Here is a 27,630-nt window from a genome sequence, read left to right as displayed (position 1 = left end):
ATCTAAAAGTCACATTTCGGTGAACGGACTGTACTATCACATTATTTCAGTATGATAACTAATAAATTCAAATCTGACTTCGCTCATTTGCAGGTCTAAATTTGATCAATTGCTAACTGCAAATTGACATACTGCAAAATTCCAATCATAATCCTCTCAAATATCGTATGCCATCCACTACTGGAAGGATCTTGTCACTATAATGTTACGCTACTCTAAAAGCGACTCTAATGCATGTATCATTTAAACTCTCAAAGGTTTACTTCAATTTATAGGTACTTGTAATTTCATCAGATACTCAATAAGTAATGCTTAAATCAGTCAAATACTATTGACTACTAATATAACAGTTACACCAAACTAATTTACTTGTATCTTAATCTTTATGTGTATATTTTCATTAAAACCTTTCACGAGTCTCAAGAATAGTCCCCAATTTCTCTCAAACAACTAAAGTATTCACTGGTGAACGTTTATCATGATATTTCAAAATAACTTTTCTTGTATTTTGCAAAACCCTTTTGCAGGGAAAAATAAATTACACGTAAGTCAAACAAAGCTGTAACACTGCACTCAGATCCCAGCATCTCCACCATGTCGCGAATTCATTTAACTATTTATATGAGTAAACGCGAATATCTGAACTGTTAATAACCGTGATTAGTACAAACATACTAATCACGGTGACGAACCGAATATGGGATATATCATAAACAAATTAGTTACTTAATATCACGCACACGTGATGACCGATCAGTCTAATAACCTGATCGTCTGAATGGTAAGGATAATCCTGATGTTCTTAGGGGTTTCACCCCAGTGGCCTCCAACCTCCCCTATAGCCACCCCGTGCCTCGCTAGCAAGGTTGTTCCCTGGGACTGATCACATGGGATTGTTTCCCTAGCTTCTTACACTGATCACATGGGATTGTTTCCCTAGCTTCTTACACTGATCACATGGGATTGTTTCCCTAGCTTCTTACACTGATCACATGGGATTGTTTCCCTAGCTTCTTACACTGATCACATGGGATTGTTTCCCCTGGCGCACTGAATATCTAATCTATCTATTATCATATGGTACGGGTACGGTATGTACTCGTACCTCCTTTAAACCTTACATTACCTCCTTAGTTTCCTTACTCATTATAAACACAATTGGTACATCAAGAAATCAAGTGTAGGTCTAACTTATCAATCATAAACGAGAGATAAAAGGTAAGTAGAAAGGTCACTTAGCTGTAACTGCGCGCACATGCTGTAACTGGCTGTTGTCTGAACCGGGCCATCACTCCCGCCTCGGCTCCACGCGCCTGGTCGCCTCGGCTCCGCTGCGCCGGGTCCTCACGATCCCACGGTACTGATCACTCCCTCACTCTGACCGTCTGCTCACCGCGGCTGCTCACACAAAAGTGCAAAGCGCTCCCGCGCTGCTCGTTTACGTGGATAAAATTAGTCTACCCTCAACTCGCCGATATTAATATTAAGGCTCGTCTACACTCAGAATAATTATCTTGATTATTCTGTGAGTCAAAATCGGTACAACTCCCGATAATTCGGGACAAAAGCTACTGCTTATTACTGTTTATTATCATCTGTTACTAAAGCGCTGTCTACGCCGAAACTTGGCTTCACTTCTTTACATAATTACTTTGGTGTATAACCATGAATGTTATTTTTTTGCAATTTACCTAAATTAATTATATGTTTTCTTTGTTACAGGAACTGTCACCCAGAGGAATGAACTCCATTGTGTCCACTCGCGGACAATGTGCTTTATAAAACGGAAAAGTTACAAATATCAGTTCAAAGGGCCATGATACGAATCTCTTGTTCTAACTTTAAAACATTGTGATTCTAACTGCGAAAACTAGCGCATAGTTCAGTGAAAACCATGACGTTTTGAAAACCAGTGACCGTGTGATGTAGTTATAAGCTTCTTCAAAGTTTAAATTGCTAGGATAATTATATTTTCCAAAAAAACAAACGTACAAATACAATCACTAACGTTCCAAAGATATTATATCTTAAAAAACTTTCTACTAGTGCGAACATCAGTGAATCTTGACCAATTAGCTGCACGTATCTCTCGGTGTTGCACCTAGCACTGATTGGTCTCTGCACCTAGCTGTACACATCACTCGGTGGTGCACCTAGCAGTGATTGGTCAGCTGTGCGTACATCGTGGGAGCATCGCGCCGTGATTGGTCGCTGCAGCGAGTGGCGCACCAATGCGGCGGTCCCGCCATGCGCGCGTGGTTGTGGTTGGTGGTCGCGGCCTGCACGCTTACTTGCAGCCAGCTCGTGCCGGCGCCCATGAAGGCTGAGGTCAAGGAGACTTATGGTATGTAGCTTGTTAAAATATTCACTAGCCTCCGAATCACATACGCCGCTAGGATCCCCTAAGGAAGAATATCGATTGAGATAGACCAGAGCCGCGAGCACAGGATTCGATACTATTTTTGAATCTACACAAACATATGGAAAAAACAAATGCCACTTTTGGAACTAACAAATTTGCCTTACATTTTGACAGTGACATTTGACGATACGAAAGGTAAACGGAGGTTTCGAATCGTGTGCTCGCGGCTCTGATTCTACAAAAAGATAGTATAGATTTTCACGTACTCGCGTGTGTCACGACTGTATTCCCGAAGGTGTAGATAGAGGTGACTCGCAAGCGCCACCAACTTTAATTATGAATTGTTATCATAAAAATCAGGTAACAATTGTCTATGTTTAACATATCAAGCCACTACGTGCCACCAAACTCGTTTATCGGCCTTCTAAAAATCTCCATTAAGATTTTCATGCGAAAAATATTATTTGTGAGAAACGGAGAAACCAAATAAATACTTATTTTTCTACATGAAATCCAGATGAAATTGAGTTATTGTGGTGTACAATAATATCTTCCAAACAAAGGTTACATGAGAATCATTTCAATTTCATTGTCTTTGTTTTCACTAGTTGCCAATCTCGGCGAGGGATTGTGCTTTATCCCGAATGATTGCGAATTTTCTATTTGAACTGCGAGTCAAAACATTGACTCATGGGTGGATAAATATCTGTGCTATTCACTCACATTCAATTATGTATTACTATAGATACCTAGGTATAACTAGTTTATATGTGCAATAATATCTGGTTTCAAAAATGATGTTGCGATAAATAGCAAAAAATATTGTTGAGGCGGAAAGACTATTAATAGTAATAATATGTAGAGGATTTTCGGTTCGATTCTCGGCTGGGACAGATGGCCCTGTAGGGGTAATGTTGGTAGGTATATAGTTGTACCTACTATGTATGGTTGCCTCATAATGTGTTTTTGCCTCACAATGTGTTCTTGCCCTACAATATGTTATTTTCCTACACTGTGCTATTGCCCTACAATGTGTATTTGCCCTACACTGTGTTGTTGCCTCAGAATGTATAGTTGCCCTACAATGTGTTTTTGCCCCACAATGTGTTTACCCTACAGTGTGTAGTTGCCCTACAATGTGTTGTGGTTGCAGACCGGCAGTACTGGTACGCGCAGGCACAGGAGACGCTGCAGAAGCGGCTGCAGTACGCCGCCAGCAACAAGCCCGTCGCCAAGTAAGTATACTCTTACCCACTAGGAGACTAATGTAGAGTATTGTAGAGCGACTTGTGTCGTTGGAGACCTCGTAAAACACATGCTTAGTGATGTCGCGCCATAAAGTAAAACTACTGAAGGACTGACTGACAGGTGATGAAGATGTCATGCGCGATGTCTCGGAGCACGAGTTGCTCTGTATTTGTCCTCAAGTGGCTACGAATTATGATTTTATGCTGTACATAAATAGTGAGAAACATAATATAAATTGCACGAAAAGAAAGCTGTTTAATTTTAAGCAATAAATAGGTTATAGCCATTAAATATAATGACATGCCTGACATGCTATATTGTTTTATTCGGATCAATTGTATTTAATATTTCATTTTTTATCAATTTAATTTATATTTTACACAATTTATCCTTATTATTTATTAATGTGACATTGTTTATTTATTTATTTTTATTTTGTTTTAAATATAGTTAAATATAATTGAACCGATATAAATTAATATACTCTATGAATTATACTAATTAATTTTAATTGTGATTTATTGTGATGTAATTTTAATTTTAATTTTAATTAATTTATTGATTTATTGTGATCTAATTTTAATTTTTAATTATAATTTTATTTTTAATTTGATTGACATTGCATGTACTATGGATCTTGTTATCTGAAAATAAATGTTTTATATATAATAATATATGGAGCGTCGTGTGGTAGCAAAGCGCCCTAGATTTATTTTGTGAACAAAATTGGGCCAATTATAAGACGGATACAAAACATTGCACGCTCTCGCTAACATAATTTGTCAAGTCATGGTTGGGGTTCTGTATAGTTCATATCACAATGACTTGGTATCTTATTTATATTTGATAAAGAAATCAGAAGAAACTGGTTGAAAGACGGTCTATTAGCTGCAAGTAAATTATTATTATTTATTACCAAATTGTTATTATTGGCAATAAACACTCTGAAACTTTTATTTCTACTCTCAGCGATGCACTCTGTTCATTTGAAGCTAAAGCTTTTACACACAGTTAGTGGAGTCCAATCGGAATGAGTGGCCCCGCGCCCCTCACCCCGCCCCACCCCGCTCTCACCAAACAATACTTAACAATGCACTAACCGAGGACTTATCGAGAGCAACATTTTACAATCGGATTCTTTGTAAAGCTTCGTTTGCCAATTTTTCAGAGAGCCTAACTGAGTTTATCTATAAATAATCTGTAGCCGACGTACTCGTGTGCTACAAACGTGGTTATTGTTTCGTAGAATTGACTTTGTTTTAATATCATGGCCGAAAAAGGGAGTATTATTAGTCAGAAAATCCTGTGTGTGGCATTTTCGCTGCAGTTTCTACTTGAAATGAGATCTAATAGAGATTGTGCTTCGTTAATGAGTTTGACTATTGAAAAACTCATTTCTAAGATGGTACTTTTACACTTTACTTTATTTACGTAAGTAGTTCCCGTTTGCACTTACGTACTTCTGTGGTTAGTACGTTGGAGTTGTCTTTTGTTTCTGCATTGTGTACTCAAGTCTCTCTCAAGTTCTTTACAAGCAAGTTTTAGTATATCTATATAGTTTTATTTAAAACCCCGCTCGTTAATGTAGCCATACAAAAATAAAGCTAAAGTAAATGCTAAAAGAAGTTTAGGGATTTCAAAGCTACCATCATTATTCACTCACGGTGAATGCAATTTAGCGTTTTTCTGCTGACAGCATGTCGGCATATTTTGGCACTGGACAGTGTTGTGAGGCTTTAGGCACATTTTTGCTGGTTCAAATGTGGCAATAAAAACACGACAGCTTTATTTGAAAATGTTAGTTTTTATCGCAAATATCACGCCTAAGTTTTGCATTTTAAATGTACATTGAACATTTATTTATTCAATAGCGTGGCTTATTTAAATGGAAATTGTCGATAGCAAATCTTTGTATTTTCGGACTGCACTGGACAAGCAAGCAGTTTCTATTCAACGGCGGGCGTCTTACATGCAATCACGTGTGGTCTTCTTACAATGACTAAGATAGGGGACTTTAAGGGAGTGGTAGATTCTTTATCTAAGCATATTTGCAAGCAGATTAAATTCTTCTTCTTAACGAATCAATGACAAACTCTGACTGGTCAATGATTTTTAGGATAAGCGTGAATCCCTGACGGCCCACGTTGCAACCGGACAGGCTCCTTTTTAATGTGTTTCAGTCATGAAAAAACTGATGGTTTGTAAAGTAGTTTAACAAGGTACAAAAGCGTATATATTGTATTAATAACCTACTTACATTATATATTTTTTATGACGCTAACCGTTGTTTTGTTCTTCCAGGAACATAATCCTGGTGGTGGGTGACGGCATGAGCCTGACCACGGCGACGGCGGCGCGCGTGCTGCGCGGGCAGCGGCGCGGGGGGCGCGGGGAGGAGCACGACCTCGCCTGGGACACCTTCCCCGCCGTCGCGCTCGCCAAGGTACCACACACACACACACACACACACACACAGCGGCGCGGGGGGCGCGGGGAGGAGCACGACCTCGCCTGGGACACCTTCCCCGCCGTCGCGCTCGCCAAGGTACCACACACACACACACACACACACACACACACACACACACACACACACACACAGCGGCGCGGGGGGCGCGGGGAGGAGCGCGACCTCGCCTGGGAGACCTTCCCCGCCGTCGCGCTCGCCAACGTACCACACACACACACGCGCACACACACACACACACACACACACACACACACACACACACACACACACACATACCGTTCGCTGGTCAATATCCTCATACCATCAATAATTTCTACATCGCAGTATTGAAGTTTCTCAGCGACACAGCAATATAATTATGTATATGTCGCAGGCAACTGGTTTAATCTCCTGTTTGATTGAACCACTAGCCCGTTCATTGGATGGCGCTGTTCAGTTGTATGACTAAAGGACAACTCGTCAAGTCGTTGATTGTAACGTTCGACGTCTTGACTGAACGTCATTCAGCGAAGTCGTTGAATGGGATATAGTATAGCAACTTTGTAATGTCTGGTTAGGGTGAACATCACCAGACAAGTTACAAAGCTCTTATCTCACAAATTAACTAAACAATAACAATAAACGTACCTTCATATTGTTGTTCATAATTATCCAGTTTCACCACTTTTTTTTATTTATTTATTTATTTATTTGATACTTTATTGCACAAATATGAAATATAAGTGTACAAAAGGTGGACTTAATGCTAAAAGCATTTTCTACCAGCCAACCTACAGGAGGTACAGAAAAACTAGTAGAAAGGTGCAACAAAAAAAAAAGTAGTTACTAAATTGAAAAAGCAAAAACAAAATAAAGTCACTTGATAATTAACTTAATAGACATACATAAAATATACATACTATAAATTACTAATAATACTATAAAGTAAATATATATATACAATAATACATACAAAATAATAATATTCAAAGAGGTACAAGAAAATGCTACTTATCTAACTTGCTGAGATAATGAGCACGGGTTAGTCGCTTGAAGACATTGCGGGAAGGAGCTTTCCTAATGTTCTCGGGAAGATTATTCCATAGGCGCAGAGCGGTGACAGCGAAAGAGTCTGACATGAAACCAGAATGGAAAGAGGGTAGTGCTAATAGATGATTATGGGAGGAACGGAGATGACGAGTGTGAGTGTCAGAAAGAAAGTTGAACATGGACTTAAGGTAAGGGGGAGTATTTGGCTCGTGGAGGACAGAAAAGAGGAGACATAGAATCCGTAGATTTCTACGATCTCGGATGGGGAGCCATTTTAGCTGTGCGCGGTACTGGGACACGTGATCATATTTACGTAGCCCAAAAACGAAACGGATACAGGTGTTCAATAAGCGTTCAAGCTTATTGAGAAGTGCCTCGGTCAAATCCAAATAACACACATCCGCGTAGTCCAGGATCGGTAGGAGCAGTGAGTTGACTAATGCTAATTTCGTGTGTTGAGGAAGAAAGTTTTTAAGGCGAAGCATGGAGTGGAGAGAAGCATACACTTTGCGAGACACCTTGTCCAACTGTTGCTCCCAACTCAGGTGTTGATCGATAGTCAGTCCTAGGTCAATAACAGTTGGTGAGTAAGGTACCACACGCCCGTCAAATTTAACTGGAGGTACAGTGGTATAGTCCAGACAGGATAAAAGTCTAGAACTACCTACAATTATGGACTGACACTTTTTGGGGTTGACGGAAATGCCAAAGTTCTGTGACCACCTAAGTATCTCGTCGAGATCACCATTTTTTCTTTGAAACTATCCGCCCGCGGCGTAATAATAGGTAAATTCATGTTGTCACACTGTTTTAACACAAATAACGTACTTTAAAGCTTATTTATTTGCAAAAAACTAACAATATAGGTGCTTTTAGTGTCAGCTGTTAGCTGTTAGACGCCATATTTGTTTTATTCACCACCTGACTGATTTTAAGTCAGCTAACTAGTTGGACGTTTTGTGACGTTTGTACAATCAACGTTCGGCCTAGTCATACAACTGAACAGCGCCATCCAATGAACGGGCTAGTGGTTCAATCAAACAGGAGATTAAACCAGTTGCCTGCGACATATACAAATCCCCAACATTAACCGTGGGGCAGCTTAAAAGCAGATAGCTCCTTCAATTCACTAATACTTTGACAAACTAACCCAATACATTTGCAAGAGCAATACTCGTATGTTTGGCATGAATCGGCAAATTCCCAAAGGTACGGATCGAGATATGTTCATTCATAGGGCGGACAGAAATAGGGCAAATGAGGTGTGAATGACTCTGTGTAACCGGGCTCGGGCATTCTGTCTGTTACTGTCACTAGGGGACAATGCGTGTATAGGTTTATGCCTTCCGATATATACCTAATATATTATGTATTTGCCGAAGAACAGAGAACCGTGGTGGAAAGGGAGTTCTCGAGTGGAGACCACAATTTATTATACTTCCTCTCTGAAATCTTTTGCCTTAATAAAAAAACGACAAAACATTGACGTGGTCGAGATTATTTTTAGATATGTACCTACCTAAGTTTCATCAAAATTTATTAAGTTGTTTAAAATTTATGAATTGATTACGCTTTAGTGTTTTTATTAGGTAAGGATAATACCCTGTGTGAATAAATAAAAGACAGTCTGGTTCGGTGTGAATGTATGTCTCCCCTCTGTTTCTATCCGGCCCGGCTAACAGTCTCTTATATTCGAATTACTTAGTTTATGGTCATCTTCCGGATTTCTTTGGAGCAAAGCCAAAGTAAAGGACGCAGCCAAGTTCCAACATAATAAAACTGTACAAGGCCTTATTTTTTACGCATGAATGCCACCATGTATGACTAAATCTATTTCTATAGCAGATTGTAATCTTCAACTACTCGCTAAGGAATACGTAGTAACAGCGACAAACTTTAGTCCCCAAATGAATACGAAGAGCGATTATAAACTTGTTCCAAACAAGAGAATCGCGCGCAAACTATCCTTTAATACGTAGGTACGACGCCTCTTATTGTTAGTTTCAAACTGTTTACAATCTCGTGTCTATGAGATCTTATTGGAGCCTGCCCGGGAACGTTCCCGGACAATGGGCGTGTGCTCGGAAGTTTGACGTCTGTTGCGGATTGTATCCGACGATACACCGCCACCGTGTCGAATATTCATGCCTGTATTTGTATGGGATCACATTGTTCACCGTTATGGAGTTGTGTTACTAGTAGTTACTACCTACACTTTAAGCTTCATGTTAGCTTGGGTTTTATTTACACTTTGTACATGCGTACTATATTAATGTGTAACATAATATTATGTAAATCTATAACCAGTTAAATCTATAATAGAGTGTGTGTTAGATCTAATATTAATGAAAATAAAACATAATAAAGTATTGTGATTGATAAATAATAGGAAGTAGCTATTACAATAGTCATTACAATCCGAACAGTCCGTCAATCTGAGACTACACTTGTCGTGTAAATCCAGCTTAATGTGCCAGCAAGAAAATCCCTTGACAGAATTCAAGCTGGTAATAAATAACTTAATACCTATTTTAACCGACGATAATGTGATAATTTGCTATAAAGAAGTAATATAATGAAAGATAAAGTTAAGTGGTCCCTATGGGAATGTACAGACATCAGACAGATTTCCTGACAAATAATGCCATTAGTAGTTATAAGAACAAAAGTCATGAAGAAACTTTGGGTTTGATCTGATAATAGTTATGTTATTATGGATCCAATAAGATTACACTTCTGATTACAGCCAGTAGCACGCGAGTCAGTATTTAAATAGCCAGATGGATATCGGCGGGACAGAATAATAACTACTTTTTGGAATCGGCAGTTAATGAACGATCAATCTATATGAAAAATTTAAACGAAAATTTAGTTGATTACTACTTAATTGCTACACTTATTTTTAGTACTCATACAAGTGCCTTATTATCATGTTATTTTTTTCTGGTTAGTTTTGTTTTATTATTGTATTAGATAGCAACAATCCTAGGTCCCACCTATTGTATGTATTATTTTGATTTACAAAATAGGTGGGACTGATCTTTGTGACTCTTGTTCTATTGTTGGGCTTTTGATTAAATTTAGTTGATTGCTTCAAAACGTAATTCCGTAAAATAATGTGGACAGAATCATCTTAATAGGGACTTGATTCTGTTTACAAGGCTACCTCTATTTCCTTTTAATTTAAATCAACCTTCAAACACACTCTCACCTCGTAACCCCCGTTCTAAACCCTCCTCCCCTCCCCAGACGTACAACCTGGACGCACAAACCGGCGAATCTTCCGCCTGCGCGACCGCCCTGCTGTGCGGAGTGAAGGCGCGGTACGAGACGCTGGGGCTGGACGCCGGCGCCAGGTTCAACAGCTGCTCGTCTGCTGTCAACTCGAGGGTGACTTCGCTGGTGGACTGGGCGCATGGGGCTGGTGAGATGAGAGTTTTGATGGTTGTTAGTGTCGTTTGTTAGAAAATAAGATCGTCATAAAGATTTGGTATGTTTCGATCAATGGCTACGAAATTTCGTAGCATTGACTACGAGAATTCGTAGCAATGACTACGAGATTTCGTAGCAAAGTAGCTTTTTATATTTTTTTATTATTTTTTGTGATAATGGTGTCATGGCACTCATCACCTACGTGCCTGTCGTGTATAAAATATCAAATTAAATTTAATTCGCTACAAAATTCCATGGAAGTAATTAAATTCGAAGTAAATTTACGGGGAATTGTAATAAAAAATAACTTCAAATAATTCACGAGGTGTAATTCGTTTTATTTCCGCTTCCCTTCATTTTATTTATTAAAGAATTTTTCCTCATTCCAAGAATCGCAGACCTGAAATTACATCTGCAATCACTTAATTTGGTTCGCCGATGTCGTAATAACCAAATACCAAAGCTTTACGAGGTAGAAACCAATCATCTAATGCGGCCCACTTTGATGAACGTAAGCAGCCGCGGAGGCTCTACTCATTCAATTATTTACCTCACAATCTTTTATAGAAATAAATTGATGCTGAATGCTCAACTTCCATCTTTATTATTTCTACCCGGATGTATTATCGTTATTGACTTGTATCAGCCAACCCTGCAGCCTCTTTTTCATAAAGCTGATTCAAAAATTCACCTCACTTTTAGGTCAGCAATCCGTCACTTTTACCCACAGAAAAGATCATAAACTTAGCTTGATGTAATAAAATTTAAATCTTTTTGCGGATGGCTTAGCATTGATTGAACCTACACTGATTTATATACCTCAATATCTTAACTAACTAGCGTTGACCTACATTCACATTGTAAACCTCATAAAATGCTACAGCACCTGAAACTTATTCGCAATTTACGACTTGGTCGATACAAGTAATTCTTAAATTATTATTGATTGCTTATCCACCCCGGTGGATACCATAGTATCCAAAATGGTATCTTCATAATTATAAATGGAAACTTTTTTGGATATTATCTTAGGCGTCGTCATCCCAATTGACAGCGATCATACGATGGCGCGATGCGTTTTCGTCGTGCGAGCGAAATGTCATTTTCATGTTTAAAGTTATCTCACGACGGTATCGCATCGCGCCATCGAATATCCAGTAAAACTTACTATTTATAAATAATACAATTAGGATGCCGCTTATTGTTGTTATCTTAACCTTATCTTAACCCGTCGCAGGCAAGTCAAGCGGCATCGTGACGACATCGCGCGTGACGCACGCGACACCAGCGGCCCTCTACGCGCACGCGCCGTCGCGCTACTGGGAGGATGACAGCCGCGTGCCGCCGACAGTGCGCCGCGACTGCAAGGACATCGCGCTGCAGCTGCTCGAGAACGAGCCCGGCCGCAGCATCAATGTGAGTTGTGCAGTCGGCGTTGTATCGCGCTACTGGATCGACGACAGCCAGCCGCGCGCCGCGTCTGGCCGCAGCATCGATGTGAGTTGTGCAGTCAGCGTTGTGTCGCGCTACTGGGAGGACGACATCCGACAATATTTTACGTGTGCATACATACATAAATAGGTACATTTACACTCAAGCATGTCTCTTAAAGGGGTAGGCAGCGACTATGGATCCCCACAGGCCACGATCCTGACATGCTTCTTTTAAAAATAATAGGACAGTGTGTAGTGGGAGAAGATTTTTTTTGACCCTGCAGATGTTGAGAGGTTGCTTAATAACAAACAAAACTACCTACTTAAAAATCTTGATATCTAATTCTTGTAAGTGGCTTTGAAAGCAAATCAGTGATTATGATACCTAAGATATAAAATTTTGTAAACAAGATCTCAGTAACCTTTTTCTATTTTTTAAATATATTTTTATCTTCTGTTGGCGGAAACAAACACCGCGCTTTCTTTTGAACTCTTTCATTCCTACAGATATAAAATCAGACCTTTGAAAAATACGAAGCCGGATAAACTGAGGATAAATCTCACTGATTACTGATATTCTTATTGATATTCAATCTCTGACGTCACGGCGACGTCGATGTACCGATGGAGGATATGGCAAGATTCTCCGGAGTACGAAGTGATGCTTGGTATCGATATTTTCAGTTTCGATAAGTACTGGAAAGTGAACATTGGAAACAAATTGTGTTAAATTTCTTATAAGTTTTCAACACACAAGTAAATAGATACTTTGCTTTCAAATCATATGAATTAAAATTTAACCTCGATGCCACGCTAAAATTCCAGAGCCCCACTATATTTATATTTTTCGGGTAAAAAATATAAGGAATGAAATGTTGTCGAGCAGGCAGTGTAACAACACTACAGTTAAGGGTCATTCGCCACATCTAATAAAGTAACGCACTCACGTAGTCTCAGAAAATGTCAAAGAGAATAAATCAGGGAATCATAAAGGTCTCGTGGATCCGGGGCCCTCTGTATTTGTGCGTGAAACCTATGTAAATGTGCGCTGATGTTTGATTTAAATCTCGAGCGTATTGTGCTCAAGTCGATCTTTTGTTGTGTTGATTTTGTGTTTTGTAACTCTTTTGTTACGATTTATTTACACACCTGTTTATCCTTAAAATAGATGTTTTACGTTTCTATCGACGGGTGACTAAGCAATGCCAATGAAAGGATAATTTTAAAACAAGAAATAACAATACCTTCTTACAAGAAATGTCTATATTATTTAGGCAAAATTTCTGTTTACTTCTAGTCCAATTTGTATGTGATCACTAATCTAATTTAAACTGCCGAACTGTGAACAAAAACACGGAGCATTTATTCATTCTACTGTAAAGGATCTGTAAAAGAGCAAATTCACTGGAAACTACAAAGCTATCGAATTTTGCAATGTTTTAGAGAATGTATTCACAACATTGCTCACTTTTACATAGACAAAAAGAATTGGCCCTGTGGGATTAGTTTCAAGTTAGTAGACAAATGGATAGAAACAGAATGTTATATAACGATGAATCATTTGAACTGTAAGTAGGTACAGATTATGTTTTGCTGACGCTCTGATTATATCGCGTATGCGATATTCGATGCAAATAGTATTTTTAACCAACATCCCACCAATATAAACACTCCCGAGCAATGAAAAAGTTCCACCTGCCATCGCCGTTCCACTGTACCTATCACTTAAACTTCTTCATTGCTCGAGAGTAGGTATTATGTTATCTACCAGCGGCAGTTACACGCGTTCGTTATCGACGACGTCAATAAACTCTTTGAACGGGCGCTTCACCAATAATACATCATGGATATTTTTGACTCAAGTCGATAGCGTAATTCGATAGCAATTTATAAGAAATCTGGATCAGTGCCCCTGTCGGTAAGATAAAAAACTGATTAAAAGCATACAAACACCAGTGAACCTATCAAATAACTATCGACAAAAATCGCCAATATGCTCTAAACGCGCACAGTTCCTCACCCCAGCTCCCTCCGCAGGTGATCCTGGGCGGCGGGCGGCGGCACTTCCTGCCCACAGTGACCCCGGACCCGGAGCATCCCGCGCGCGAGGGCCGCCGCCTCGACGGACGCAACCTGGCCGAGGACTGGGCGCGAGAGAAGAAGCGGAGGAAGCTGCGAGCGCAGTATATATACAGTAAAGAACAGCTGGCTAAGGTGGAGCCGCGGGCCGTGGATTATTTGTTAGGTGAGTGGGTTTTTGGTATTATAGGTGAGAGTGATTGTGGCTTGTGATGCTGTTAAGATAATCTGATCTCTCCTGGCCGTGATCGGGCAATATAACTGCAAACTTCTCTCATGTGCTTTCTGGTGGCTATTGTAGCCTAACTTATTTGCAGAAGCTGTTAAGATAAACATCTTCTCAATTATCTAATATATATAGTATAACATGATAAGATACACGTTATATTATTTGTTTGTTTTTCCAACTCCTTAAATGAGACCTCACTCGTTTTGTGAGTTCCGTGTGTAATGAAACTGGTAAGTAATTTTAAAACATGACCAAACAGAAAATTAATGCGATTCAATGATAATGATAATCTGTTAGTAGCGCTGGGATCTCTCGCTAAGTCTTTACGTTAATATAAATGTGTAGGTATTTTAGTTACCTACCATTTCTTTTTTCACTTCAATTTATACCCTGGCCACTGCCGTATGCAAATTCAAGAACCTCTAATATTCGTAGACATGGTTTCCGACTTACTGTATTCCCCGAAGGCTAACCCGCTTTCCCGTCGCGATGCCAAACGTCTTTGTCGGGTAAATATACTCCTCGGAATAAAGACTCAACCCGGCGACGACAGCGACGGCGGCGCGGGGTCACTCTATATGACGATAAACGAAGTTTCGGAGCGCTGCTGCGCGAGCCACGACTCTATCTCGTTGTATTAAAAGTGCCGATTGAACGATAGCTCTAGTTCGTTAGTTTTTCATCAGTATAGAGTAACCCCCCCGGGCCGGCCCTGGGGACCCCGCATAATGTAGTATTCGCACAACTCGTACGATTCTATTTGTCTTCTGTTGGGGAACTTGCTCGTGTTTATGAAACACACAAACTGTTTATTGATGGATTCAAGTGGCGTGTGATTCAGGAAGTTATACGGGAAACATTGGACATAGAGCGACATCTAGAGGAGAAATTAGAGTAAAAACTTACTTGTTCAATTTTGTTGACCTTTTTGTATGGCGCACCGTTGGAGATTATAACGTTATCAACTTAAAATAAAACAATAGTTGGCTATACTTAGAGTGAGCATATTTACTGAAAATTTAATAAAATATTATTTAAGAAAACAATAGCATCTGCGCGGTTTAATTTTTTATGTAAATGCGGGAAGCATAACATTACGAAATGCACCAGAGATCTTCTTTTTATTTAATTTCCAAGTCATTAGCATAACATCCCGCATACGGTCTTGGAACAATAACTCGTTATAAAAGGTCTCGTAAAATTACTTTTAAACGTTTGAAATGACTTTTTCCTTTGTAACGCTTCATTTTAAAGACTTGAAAAGCGGTTTTTGTATGTTTTGTTTTAACGGATGGATGTTGTGCCGTTGTCTGTGAATATATAGGTAAAATCAAGCCGATTAAATACAAGATTACACGTGACCTTTTAGCATCTAGTAAAACAAAACAATCAAGCCTTAAATAAAAATAAATAATGATAAACAGTCATTTATTTCAGGTAATGCAGTACCCATAATTATTCTCTTAAAACTAGCTACAATAAAAAATCTAAAATCTAGGTAAAAATCTTAAATCTAGGTAAAAAATTTAAAACAAATACAATTTTCAAAGATTATTCCTTATTCAAATACAAAACATTAAATACAGAGCTTTTCAAACTTCAATTACAATCCTCATACCATACATATTATAACGTAGGTACATTTATGTAAGTATTTATAAAGCATTCTCCGCCACTTGCACTGTGCAAGTTTAATCCACCAGTTTAAAAGGCATTCTATTGATATCCGTCCTGGGTACTGCGCTACAGCCTCCTTTGTTCTGTGGGTAAATGAATATTGTTACGAGCAGAATGCCGGCGATGCTCCGCAGGATTTTCATATATCATCGATGGAAACAATTGTCTTTGTCGGAAGTCGGGCTTGTCATGTCTGTATTGTTGTAACGTGCAACATCATTAAAACTGAATTCGATTGGAGTTAAGTTTGTGTGAAATCTAGTGATGAATATGAGTAGTAGCACGCAGTTTGGAAATTAACATAACCTTATAGTAATACTCACTAGATCTAGTCGATACGTTGTTAGTTTAATGGAAGTATTTAGTGTAATTCCTAGAAAATGGAAAGATTATATTTGTCGGTAATATTAAAATGACCCTCATTCTACGAATTTAATAGAAAGGGTAGGTATTAGTCAAACAAAGGAATTCATTTCCTATTGCCTTGTTTGACCATTACCCTTCGTTATTTTACGATATCGCTATTCAGTCACGTTTCAGCATTTGCGCATGCATAATATTCTAAATTTAAATTATTTTAATGACGCAATTTTGTGTAACTTGTGTGTTTACAAAAGCTCATAACTGCGTGTACATAATGAAAATCTGTCACTAAGCTTATTTAAATACTCAAATAAATAATGCGGTTTGCATAAAATTTCATGTTTTAATTATTTCCTGCAAATCAATTTAACTTCCAAATTAAACAAGATGTATTCAATGTAACTTAAAATAAATTTTAAAGCTCAATTAAAAGTTATGACAGGTTTTAATTTAAGTTTATTATCTTTTGAATTAGCCTCATTGTCGGAGGCTCTGCTCGCGGCACTTCTCCGTTAAATACCAAAATAGATCGCACTCAGAACAAACTCAATTCAACCCTTACTCATTCTTGTGAAAAGCCATATAAAGTGATCCATAAATAGAATCTTCAAAACAAATAAATTTAAAAAGTATCCTTTGTTTGCGAGACTTGATAAAATTAAAACATCATGATTTAATTTCATACTGTCGCAGTGTGGATGCTCAGACATCTGCACTCAAGGCGTCTGCTGGATCTCAGAATAATGTAGTTTTAAACATCTTAGTGTTGCTGAAAGTGGGGGCTGTAATTAATGTAATTCTGTCTCGGTGCAATGAGAGGGAGTGGTACTGAGACAGTAAGACTCTAGTGCAGAATATGTTAAATCACATTTATAGACTCTATTATTATAATATCTTTATATCATTATTATTAATTTTTTATCACTTATCGATCTGAGACTTTGTTTTATTGAGAAGTGCAGTGAAGGCAGCTTATTTGGATACAGAAACAAATTATAATATGTAGCACTTTATAATGTAATAAAAGTTGGTAAATAAAAATAAACAGTATTAAAAAAGTTACCTATGGCATTTATTGTACAAAGGTTTGATATTTTACTCTTCAATTTAAAATTCATATTTTAATTAACAACCGACAATGTAGAATCCGATTTCCAGACGAAAATATTCACATGAACAGTGTATTGAATTGATAAAGCAACAAAAAATATCGTGTCATTTTATAATTTTTAGGTGGGTATTATAGCAATTCGAGAGTATATAATATTATGTAGGTACTTATAAATATGTAAACACCTACGTATATTTTTCATATTTTTTTAATTTAATTTTTTTACTACTCCTGGACACTAGTACTCAGATATTGGTCCATATTTTAAAGAATAATGTAAACGAGTGCGCGTAGATCTGACTCGAGCTATCTTGAAAATTAGTTTTCCTGCACAAGATATATAACTGGCTTGTTCTGTACACGGCATTGGACCAGTGCCATGTAACCTCCAGCGATGTGTTACCTACGTCATCTATCAGAATACTGAACTTGGAATATCCCTGGGTACCTCCACATATAAATTTTAATACAGTCATGAGCAATTGAAAAGTTCTAGTGACTTAGGTAGTTACTTATCTGGTGGGTGGAACTTTTGCATTGTACGCAAGTGTATTTGAATCGATAGATGAATAATTACTATGTTCAATAATTGTTCCTACAACTACAATAGGAAAGTTTAAATAAACCATTTTAATGATTTGAAACATACAACTGGAATTGGCACTGTGCGCGTAATAAGCAACAATAACACAACAATCTCAACTTTATTACGAGCGTAGTAGAAGCTCGTTTAAATAATATTGCTGTTGTAAAGTTTCTTATTACTTACATCATCATCCAGCATCCAGCTACATTCACGCTAAAACTTTCAATAAACCACCGATATGAAAACTAAATGTTACAGTCGCGGTCTATTGAAACTTTAGTATGTAGTTTATGTAACGATTTACAGTTTTATAGCAGCGTAATAACCCCGGTAGTTGGCTGGAACTAAATCGACAGTGAAATTTCACAATTAGTCCTGCGATTAGTTGTGTAGTGCCAGCGCCAGGGGGAGCGTTTAAAGCATTTTGGTTCATCGGGGCTTCCATTTGGCAAGTAAATAGAGGTGCTAATTACATGCGATGAGCGGGGGCATCAACTGTCAGTGGCATCATTTACTGTGGATTGGGGGGTTCATATCGCCGCAGCCGCAGAGTTGTGGCTGCGCGTATAAAAATAACAGTGAGTCAATACTGAACGTACTTTACTAGGAACATTCGCTCAATGTCGTCACTTCATTTGCCGTAGAATAAAAAAGTTTGTACGCCAAACACTGTTTATTGGCCTCTTCCATATCCGATCCAACATGCTCGGGGCGTTATATGGTGAAAATGCGACGGGAAATTCAAGCTGAATCTGTACTACGACTTTCATTTCACTCGCGACTCTAAAACAAGGTGAAAGCTCCGACGCTGGCCTCGAGTCTCTTGAACAATTTTTACGCTAAAAGTATCCTAAAAAGGGTAGACGGTAACAAAATTCAATTTAGATCGTGCAATATTGCAACTCGGCAGGTGCTCTCGTTGCTAGCTGCTCCCATTAATCAAAATTCATTCTACTGCAGCACTGAGTAGAGCCCCGGTACTGCTGAATAGCGCTGACGATGTTCATCTGTATAATTAGCATCCACATTGCGCATCCGTATGAGAGTTTGAAAATGGATTAGGAAGATCGGTTACAAATATCGATTGTGGAATAGAGTGGAAATTACTAATTTAATCCTTTGACTGAGAGGGCAATTTGGTTGGTAGGTATTAATAAGGATAATACCTTATTTATTATCCTTATTATTGTATATGTATGATTGAAGACGGAAGTGCGAGTCGGATTTGCGTATGTAGGATTCCGCTTCGTCTATATGTATATTTATATATAATAGGTACTTAACTAAATATTCTCGTTATTTGATATCACTAACACCGGATTAAATACGCTAACCTACGTCCAAAGTCAGCCCAATGGACTATATTTTCATCAATTAATAGACCATATTCCTTCACAGGTCTATTCGAATACTCCCACTTGGAGTTCAACGCGGAGCGAGGCGCGGGCGCGGGCGCGGGGGCGGATGCTGACGACAGCGCGGGGGTCAAGTCTGATGACCCTTCCTTGGCCGACATGACCAGGGCCGCGCTGTCCATACTGCTCAAGAACGACAAGGGATTCTTCCTGCTCATTGAAGGTAAGAGTCTCATGATTTACCGACTGTGGTAGCTGGACACGGTGTCAATCTCAGACTCCTCGGAGGAGTAACGGGAGTGTAGAAGAAGATTGAAGGTTACATAAATCACACCTTTAGTATGGAATGGACACCACTCAATCTTTTGGATGTTGTTCTTTTCGACACAAAACGTGTGGATCAAAGTAAGGTGCACCCTTATTTTATGCAATTTTTCATGAAGCTGGTTTTTTAGTTAGGTCGTTACTTGACTGCTACTATGTCGCTACTCAGGACAAAGTAAAGCGCTTATTCTCTAAAATTTTCTTGTTTTATTTTATCAAGTACATTTTCGTTTTCCTGATTTTTCCACATAGGAAAATGTTTCGGTGGAAATTTTCCAGCGGAAAACTTATTTGTGTTAATGTTATTGAAAGCTTTTATTCTTTTATTACAAATTGGGAGATCGGGTGTCTGTTTGCGTAGGTACCTAAAATCTAATTTGTTTGGTGAAGCTGGCAAACGAAGAAAATAAGAAATCATTTATTTCCTTTCTTTGTATTGTACGTTTAATACTTAGTGTTATTATAGAACCTACTTCTATTCCACTCCAATCTCACAATCTCTTCTCTATAAGTCTTATTTAATATATCTTCTTCTGCTTATTCATAATGTTTCTGAACCTAACCACTACTTCGCAACAGGTTGACAGGTTTAATCATAGTAGTAATGGTTTTGTTCTTTTCATCGCAAAACTTTCAATCCCCGCGTGTCGTTATAACAATCATTGTGCCTAATTCCCAGAACTATGTATGTATACGTATAATTGTATATTGTGAATAGTGGTAGTGACACTGACTGTATAATAATTAAATTTACTTCGAGGGCGACCACGAGAGTATATTCCACTGTACAGGAATGCAGCTCACAGGGTTCTGAGATCTCTTCACTAAATGGCGGACATGATACCTTTGAAACAATATTGTACATTCCTGAATCTACACAATGCATATCTTAGCTGTTGAAACTTGCACGCTTGTCGGACTAAACTATCACTGCGATCGAAACAGCCAAGTACTAGAGAATTTCCACCTGCTTGAATGAAATAGTCAAATAAAAGAAAAGTGGCATGTTTATTATAAAATATAATCGTTTAGAATCTTGGAATTCTTTATTTACAATCATCATCATCATGATCATCATCATCAGCCTATAGCAGTCCACTGCTGGACGTGGGCCTCTCCCAAAGCTATTTACAATCATCCAATAGTAAACACAGAATGTATTTTCTTTCGATCTATTCAACCACTACTATGGCGTTAAACCCCATCGAATTACTAATAAGCCTGGCGACCAGATGGTGTAGTGGTTAGTTACTCTGACTGCTGTGCCGAGCGACCCGATTTCGATGTCCAGCCCGGGCTTATACCTACATAATATTTGTTTGACGATAAATCTTCGGTCTTTGGTTTTGAATATTTAACATGTACGAATATTGTTATTTACGTGTTGTGAACTTTCCTGTATTAATAAAGACACTTTTTATTTTTGTCTTTGTAATGCTGAGGCCAAACAAACGGGAATGACAATTTATCACGGTAATTTTTCGCAGGCGGTCGCATAGACCACGCGCACCACTACAACAACCCTTACCGCGCCCTCGATGAAACCCTCGAGATGGAGACGGCTCTGCTGGCGGCGCTGGAGCGGGTCAACCCGGCGGAGACGCTGGTCGTGGTCACCGCGGACCACGGACACGTCATGACGTTTGGGGGACAGGCCACGCCGCGGGGGCATCCTGTGTTTGGTGAGTCGAGGTTTTGCCGTAAAAGTTTCGTTTTGCGCCCTATGTTGGTTTATTTTTATGTGTATGTGTATGCCCCGGGACATTTATACTTTTCTTCTTTTAGTTTAGCCTTAAGTTTTCCTGCGCGACAAAAAGTTGCCTTTACATCAAATTAATTTCCTACCTTATTTTTCTTTTTGAATCAATGACAAACAGACTAAAAACTATCCATGTATTAACTATATTTAATGCGAATTTTCAACATTCCATATATCTAGCTACTTTTTTTGGAACTTTAATAATAAATTCACGCTAATTTAGTGAGATTGTCTGTTTTAATCTGGTTACTTTATTACTAGTAAATATAAAACATTAATAATAATACTATTCTAGGTAAACACTGAATGATCTTTTCAATTTTTTATAATGACCAATTCGTCTGCTTTATTGAGGAAACAATAACACTTACACCCTTTACATTATAGTCGTAGCGATAATGGCATATTGACATTATAGCAATGCCATTGATCCGTGTCATCATGCGAGGCAGTTAACCCATTTCATTAATGAGTTTACCAGGATCAGCGAGCAGGAGATAACCTCGCGAGATCGTTATTCACACTATACTTAGTTATGTAATATGTCTGAACATAGTCAAGTCAATGCTATATACCGCACATGACAAAAGCGTCTAAGGTCTACGAACTCGTATTTGCGTTCACTATGTGAAATATTTACAAATGGGACTCTAATATATAGCAGAAAAACTATCGAGCAGCCACACCATTTTTTGTCTATAAATAAGGGTACTTACATACCTAGCAATAAATTGCGCTATGTATAACTTGAGCCGGTGTTAGCACCTACAAAGGTAATTAGAAATCAAATATTGAATTATTCGCAGTGGTGAACAATGATATGTAGAGTATAATGTGATTTGTAGTCAGCAAGTAGCATTGTGTAGTGGAAATGGATGTGTGAAACCACAAATTAGATCAATTCCAATATACAAAGGCCTATTTTGCATTTGACAACAGTTGGTAATCTTATTATTCAGTTATGGGTTAGGTAGGGACTATACTACCGATACAAGTTTAACATCCTAACCCAGCAAGATAATATCGACGTAACAAACGGACTTGTTAATTTATTTTATGCATTTTCGCAAAAATAGACGATTCTGACCAAATATTAGAATATCATAGACTCCGATATTATCTGTACCTCAGAGGAAGACAATATAATTATAATACTGAAGAAATTCTTATGTTTTTATTCTATAATGAATGAGGTCGTTAGTTTTAAACGTTAAAATATTCACTTACTTTGTTTATCTTTGTAGGATTCAATTCAATTAAAGTTATATAGCCATGCGTAATCCATGCTCGCGAACAAGGTGCCGGAAACGCATAAAGAAAAAATAAACGGAAACGTCCGATCCGAAACCACTCAGTCCATAGACAACTCTCAAAAAAGAGAGTAGCCAGGCACTCAGAAGAATATCTCGGGAAACTAAAGATAGGTGGTGGCTCAAAAAAGCCAACTATATCCAATGGCTTTCTGAAACAAAACAGCTCGGGGAGTTCCACGCCGAGGTACGTAAGCTGGTCGGCACATCGTCTCATATAAAGGTACCTTTGCGATCCTTAGATGGGCAACACCTTCTTACAAGTAGAGATGATGTGTTAAACAGATGGGCACAACATTTTGAAACACTGTTGAATGTAGATCGAACAGCCGATGTACGACATATTAGCTTACTGCCGCAACTTCCAGTTTGTGAGAAGCTGAATAGGCCACTGGCACGCGAGGAAGTTGTCCTTGCTATTAAACAGCTCCACAACAAGCGCGCGGTGGGCATCGACTGCATACCAGCGGAGTTGTTGAGGTACGGCGGTGAGGAGGTACACACGCAGGTATGGGAGCTCTTTGTTCGTATGTGGGAGCTGAGGCGAGTCCCAAATGACTTTCTAGTGTCACGCATCAGCACTCTCTACAAGAGCAGGGGCGATCGCTCTGACTGTGACTCTTACCGCGGTATCTCTCTTCTCTCAGTCTGTGGAAAAGTCTTTGCCCGAATACTTTTAAACCGCCTTATGACATTATCCGAACAATTCCTGCCAGAAACCCAGTTCGGCTTCCGACCAGACCGAGGGACGTGCGAGGCAATTTTTGCAATCCGCCAACTACAGGAGAAGAGCAGGGAACAGGGTCAAAACCTATACCTTTGCTTCGTAGACCTGGAGAAGGCCTTTGACAGTGTCCCTCGTGAAGCCCTCTGGCTGGTGCTGCAGAAGGTGGGATGCACGGAGGATTTCGTAGAGCTTCTCAGACTACTACATGACAACATGCAATGCTGTGTCACAGTGGATGGCGAGCAGTCAAATTTCTTTCCCGTCACCTGTGGGGTGAAACAAGGTTGTGTTATTGCACCCACACTGTTCGCCATATACTTTGCCGTGGTTGTCCAGGAGGTTCTGCGGAGTTGTTCCCAAGGTGTCCATATAAGGTTCCGCACAGACGGGAAATTGTTCAACCTGGCTAGACTCAAGGCATCTACGAAAGTGTCGTACGCTATGGTTACTGAGGTCATGTATGCAGACGATCTTAGCTTTGCAGCAGATTCCCCAGATGGCCTGCAACAACTAATGACTGCTTTCCACTCTTCGTGCAGTAAATTCGGCCTGAAAGTCAGTGTTAAAAAGACAGAAGTGATGTCCTTGGACATGCACGGTCACGAAACACTGGCAATACATATCGGGGAAGATTTGTTGAAGCAGGTCGATAAATTTCGTTATCTGGGGAGCACTATTTCATCCAAGTGCGACCTTGACGCTGAAATTAACAGTAGGATCGGGGCTGCTGCCGCAGCATTCGGCAAGCTGAGTTCCAGGGTCTTCTGCTCACATGACTTGAGACTGGCCACAAAAATATCGGTGTACATGGCTATCGTGCTGCCGAATCTGCTGTACTCCTCCGAGACGTGGTGCGTGTATCGTCACCACATTCGCACGCTAGATCGATTCCACCTTAAATGTCTAAGAAGTATTATGAACATCCAATGATCTGGTCGTGTGCGAAACACCGAAGTACTGCGCCGAGCTAATGTTGGTGGGTTGGAGTCGTACCTAATGCGGCGACAACTTCGGTGGTGTGGCCACGTGGCACGTATGGCGGAGGAGCGGGTCGCGAAACGCATCTTGTACTCGGAGCTGAAAGAGGGCAAACGTAAGGTCGGTGGTCAGCTCCTGAGGTACAAGGATGTCCTGAAAAGGCATAGGATATCGAACCCGCACATTGGGAGAGTTTGGCAGCACGACGTCCCGAGTGGAGACGATTGGTGAAGGCTAGGGTGGCTGGTTACGAGGAGCGCCGCAAAAAAGAATTAAATGCAAAGCGTGATGCACTGAAAGACCGGCCACCTGCGGCCATCATCTACAATTATGAACGCGGTGTTCTTACTTGTCCACACTGTGCGAGGAAGTTCACCGCCAAACTTGGCTATATTAGCCATCTTAAGGTGCACCAGCGCCAGAATTAGGTTTTGGCGCTGGTGCGCCTCAGGCGTCACAGTAAGTTAGGATTCGATGGCAGTCGCCATGGCCGAAATCGGTCGGAAGGTCATCATTGCTATTCCTCGAGATAAGAGTGCGGCCACAAAGCTATTGTGAACAATTCCTTCTAACACTAGGATGCGCTGTAAACCTTAACAGGTTATCCCTACATGAATGACGCAGGTAAAAATAATTATTGGCCTAACTAAAGTGTTTCCTTACTTGCCACTAGTTTCTCCTACACCGTCAGCGTTGCCCAACTCAAACCTCACCCCCCCTGCAGGTGCAGACACAGTAGTGAGCGACATCGACGGGCTCCGCTACACGACCCTGCTCTACGGCTCGGGTCCCGGGCACGCCGAGCCCCGCGCCGTGCCGCTGAACGACACCGCCTCGCCGGACGCCGTACACGCGGCGGCCGTCCCGCGCCAGTGGGCCACGCACGGGGCTGAGGATGTGCCGGTTTATGCACTCGGTAAGTCAGTTCGCCGCCATTTACCAATTACATCGCACCTACGCACGTGTCACCGCCATTGTTGTGCCTCAGTGTTTTGTTTTTTTATACTTCAATGGTTGTAGGTATGTCTTGGGTAGTAAGGTGGGTTTCACGGTGAGCGTCTGCGAGTAGGGTTCAATGTGAGAACTATCCTTATATACCTGCTCCCGCTACGGCTTTGCTATCCACGTAGATAGACGTCACTATATCGCGATGTTGTATTGAGGTGTATGGATGACGCCGTGTTATGCTCTCGGTAGGTGGTGGTAGATTATTGAGGTATTTGAAGTTACAGGAGAGCGACCCAGAGTAATACATGATATGTATAAACTGTTCCTTATAAACGGCCAGGGTCAAGCAGCAGCCGCGACTAAAGATAATCTGACTGACTAACCTTTCCACGCCATGTTGTATTGAGGTGTGTGGACGACGCCGTATACAGAAATAAATCGACCACTTTCAGGTTCGAATATGCTTGTAAAGCTAAGCTGCCTAGTGCTCCGTTGAAATATACATTTGACGCAGTGTTGCATCATGTTAATGCAGTGAAGACTACGTTCACACTCGCCGGGTAGTCGCCAGCGCAAAGCCAGCATAATCTGTGCTTTAGTTGAATCTTTGCTTTATTCCCGTCGTAATGAACTCCAAAAATATTATTATCCCGTGCCTGCAGCGCTCTAATCTCTGCGAAACTAAATAAACGGCATAATCTGCCGGCTAACGAGTTTTACTTCATACGCAGAGGACACTCGCGACTGTTATTGTTATTATTATTACAAGCGCAGTAACGAGATCTTGTTCCAGGTCCGATGGCGACTATTTTATTTGCGGGAGTCGTGGAGCAGAGCTACATCCCTCACGCCATCGCTTATGCAGCCTGCCTGGCGCACCACGCGCGCAGGTGTCAGGAGAAACTCAACTTTACACAGCCCCCAGTAAGTACCAATTTCACCCGCTCTTAGATTCGGAAGCGACATCCAATTAAGATTTTCCAATTTAGCAGTTTGAATTTTACAAATAAACGTCACAAGTCGAGGGAGCCGTTAAAATTAAAGATCATGCAGCCATTTTCGGTATAAGCGAGAACTTAATGTAATGAATGGGTTCAATTCCGTTCATTAGTGAATGCGGAGTGACAATTAAATAGGAATTCATTTCGCGGAAGACGCTACTTCCTCGTTTAGTTTTCTAATTATTGAAATTAATTGTGTCATCAAAGCATCGCCGGTGGCGGCGGCGCGGTGGCTCCGAAAATATTATTTCGGTTAAATTGAAATCGATCTCGTCCCATCCAATTATCTACTGCCTGCTAGGCGTGAAAATTATAACCTATATTTTGATAACTGTGATGATGCCGATTTCAAGTGGTTCTTCTTTCGAACGCCTCCGTGCTTCGGACGGCACGTTAAGCCGTGGGTCCCGGTTGCTGCTTCGGCAGCAGTCATTAAGCCTAGTCAGAGGCCTTCGGGCGGCTTGAAAACATCTGCCCACTTACCCGACAACTCTCTCAGCACAACCCGCACTAGGCCAGCGTGGTGGACTAGGCCTAAAACCCTTCTTTCATTGGAAGGAGACCCGTTCCCCAGCAGTGGGGACGTGAAGGGTCGTGATGATGATGATGTGTTGATGTGGATATAGAGCATAACTTAATCTCCCCAGATAAAGAAGCCGCCAGTCTGCGTGCCAGCGGAGTCGGGCGGCGCGGCGGCGGCGGCGGCGGCGGCGGGCGACGAGGCGGCGGGTGGGCGGCGCGTAGTGGTCGCCTCCAGCGTCATGGCGGACGAGCGGCCCCCGCGCGCCGCCGCCCCGCGCCCCGCCCCGCTCGCGCCCTGGACGCACCTTGTGACCATCCTAGCGGTGGGCTATGGGAAGCTGGCTATATGTTGAGCGCGGGCGCCCTGGATGCACCTTGTGACGGCCCTAGCGGTGGCGGTGCGGTATGGGAGGCGAGTGATGTGTTGAGCGCGTTTGCCGTGTTTGTAAATATAGATTGGTATTGTGAATAAATTGACAAAGTCTAATTATTTTGTGGTGTTTTATTTAATTTTTCATAATTACTTATGATTTTTTAAGGCTAATGGAGTATCACAACAGGATAGAAACATTCAGATTTTCGTGAGAAAAGAACGGTTACGGTGGTGAACAGTGAAACCCGTAAGTAATTGTAATCAACGCACTTGCAGACTCGTAGCTCCATGACATCAAAATGATCAGCATAATT

General features: G+C 40.4%; 1 protein-coding gene across 1 annotated transcript in view; it reads left to right on the top strand.

The window, feature by feature from the left end:
* The window catches only part of LOC105389327 (alkaline phosphatase), a 69,855-nt gene extending 42,559 nt beyond the window's left edge, over positions 1–27,296 (top strand). The window contains exons 2-12 of the mRNA XM_048629581.1: positions 1,723–2,344; positions 3,516–3,597; positions 5,912–6,053; positions 10,359–10,533; positions 11,779–11,957; positions 14,012–14,219; positions 19,418–19,597; positions 21,186–21,380; positions 25,197–25,388; positions 26,214–26,344; positions 27,069–27,296. Of these exons, the coding sequence (XP_048485538.1) occupies positions 2,248–2,344; positions 3,516–3,597; positions 5,912–6,053; positions 10,359–10,533; positions 11,779–11,957; positions 14,012–14,219; positions 19,418–19,597; positions 21,186–21,380; positions 25,197–25,388; positions 26,214–26,344; positions 27,069–27,296 (1,809 nt within the window). The 5' untranslated portion in view covers positions 1,723–2,247. The remainder of the gene's footprint in view (positions 1–1,722; positions 2,345–3,515; positions 3,598–5,911; positions 6,054–10,358; positions 10,534–11,778; positions 11,958–14,011; positions 14,220–19,417; positions 19,598–21,185; positions 21,381–25,196; positions 25,389–26,213; positions 26,345–27,068) is intronic.
* The last annotated feature ends 334 nt before the right edge of the window (positions 27,297–27,630 follow it).

This window comes from Plutella xylostella, chromosome 23 (assembly GCF_932276165.1).
Source record: "Plutella xylostella chromosome 23, ilPluXylo3.1, whole genome shotgun sequence".
Classification (NCBI taxonomy): Eukaryota; Metazoa; Arthropoda; class Insecta; order Lepidoptera; family Plutellidae; genus Plutella; species Plutella xylostella.
This window is presented reverse-complemented; position numbering and strand designations above follow the sequence as displayed.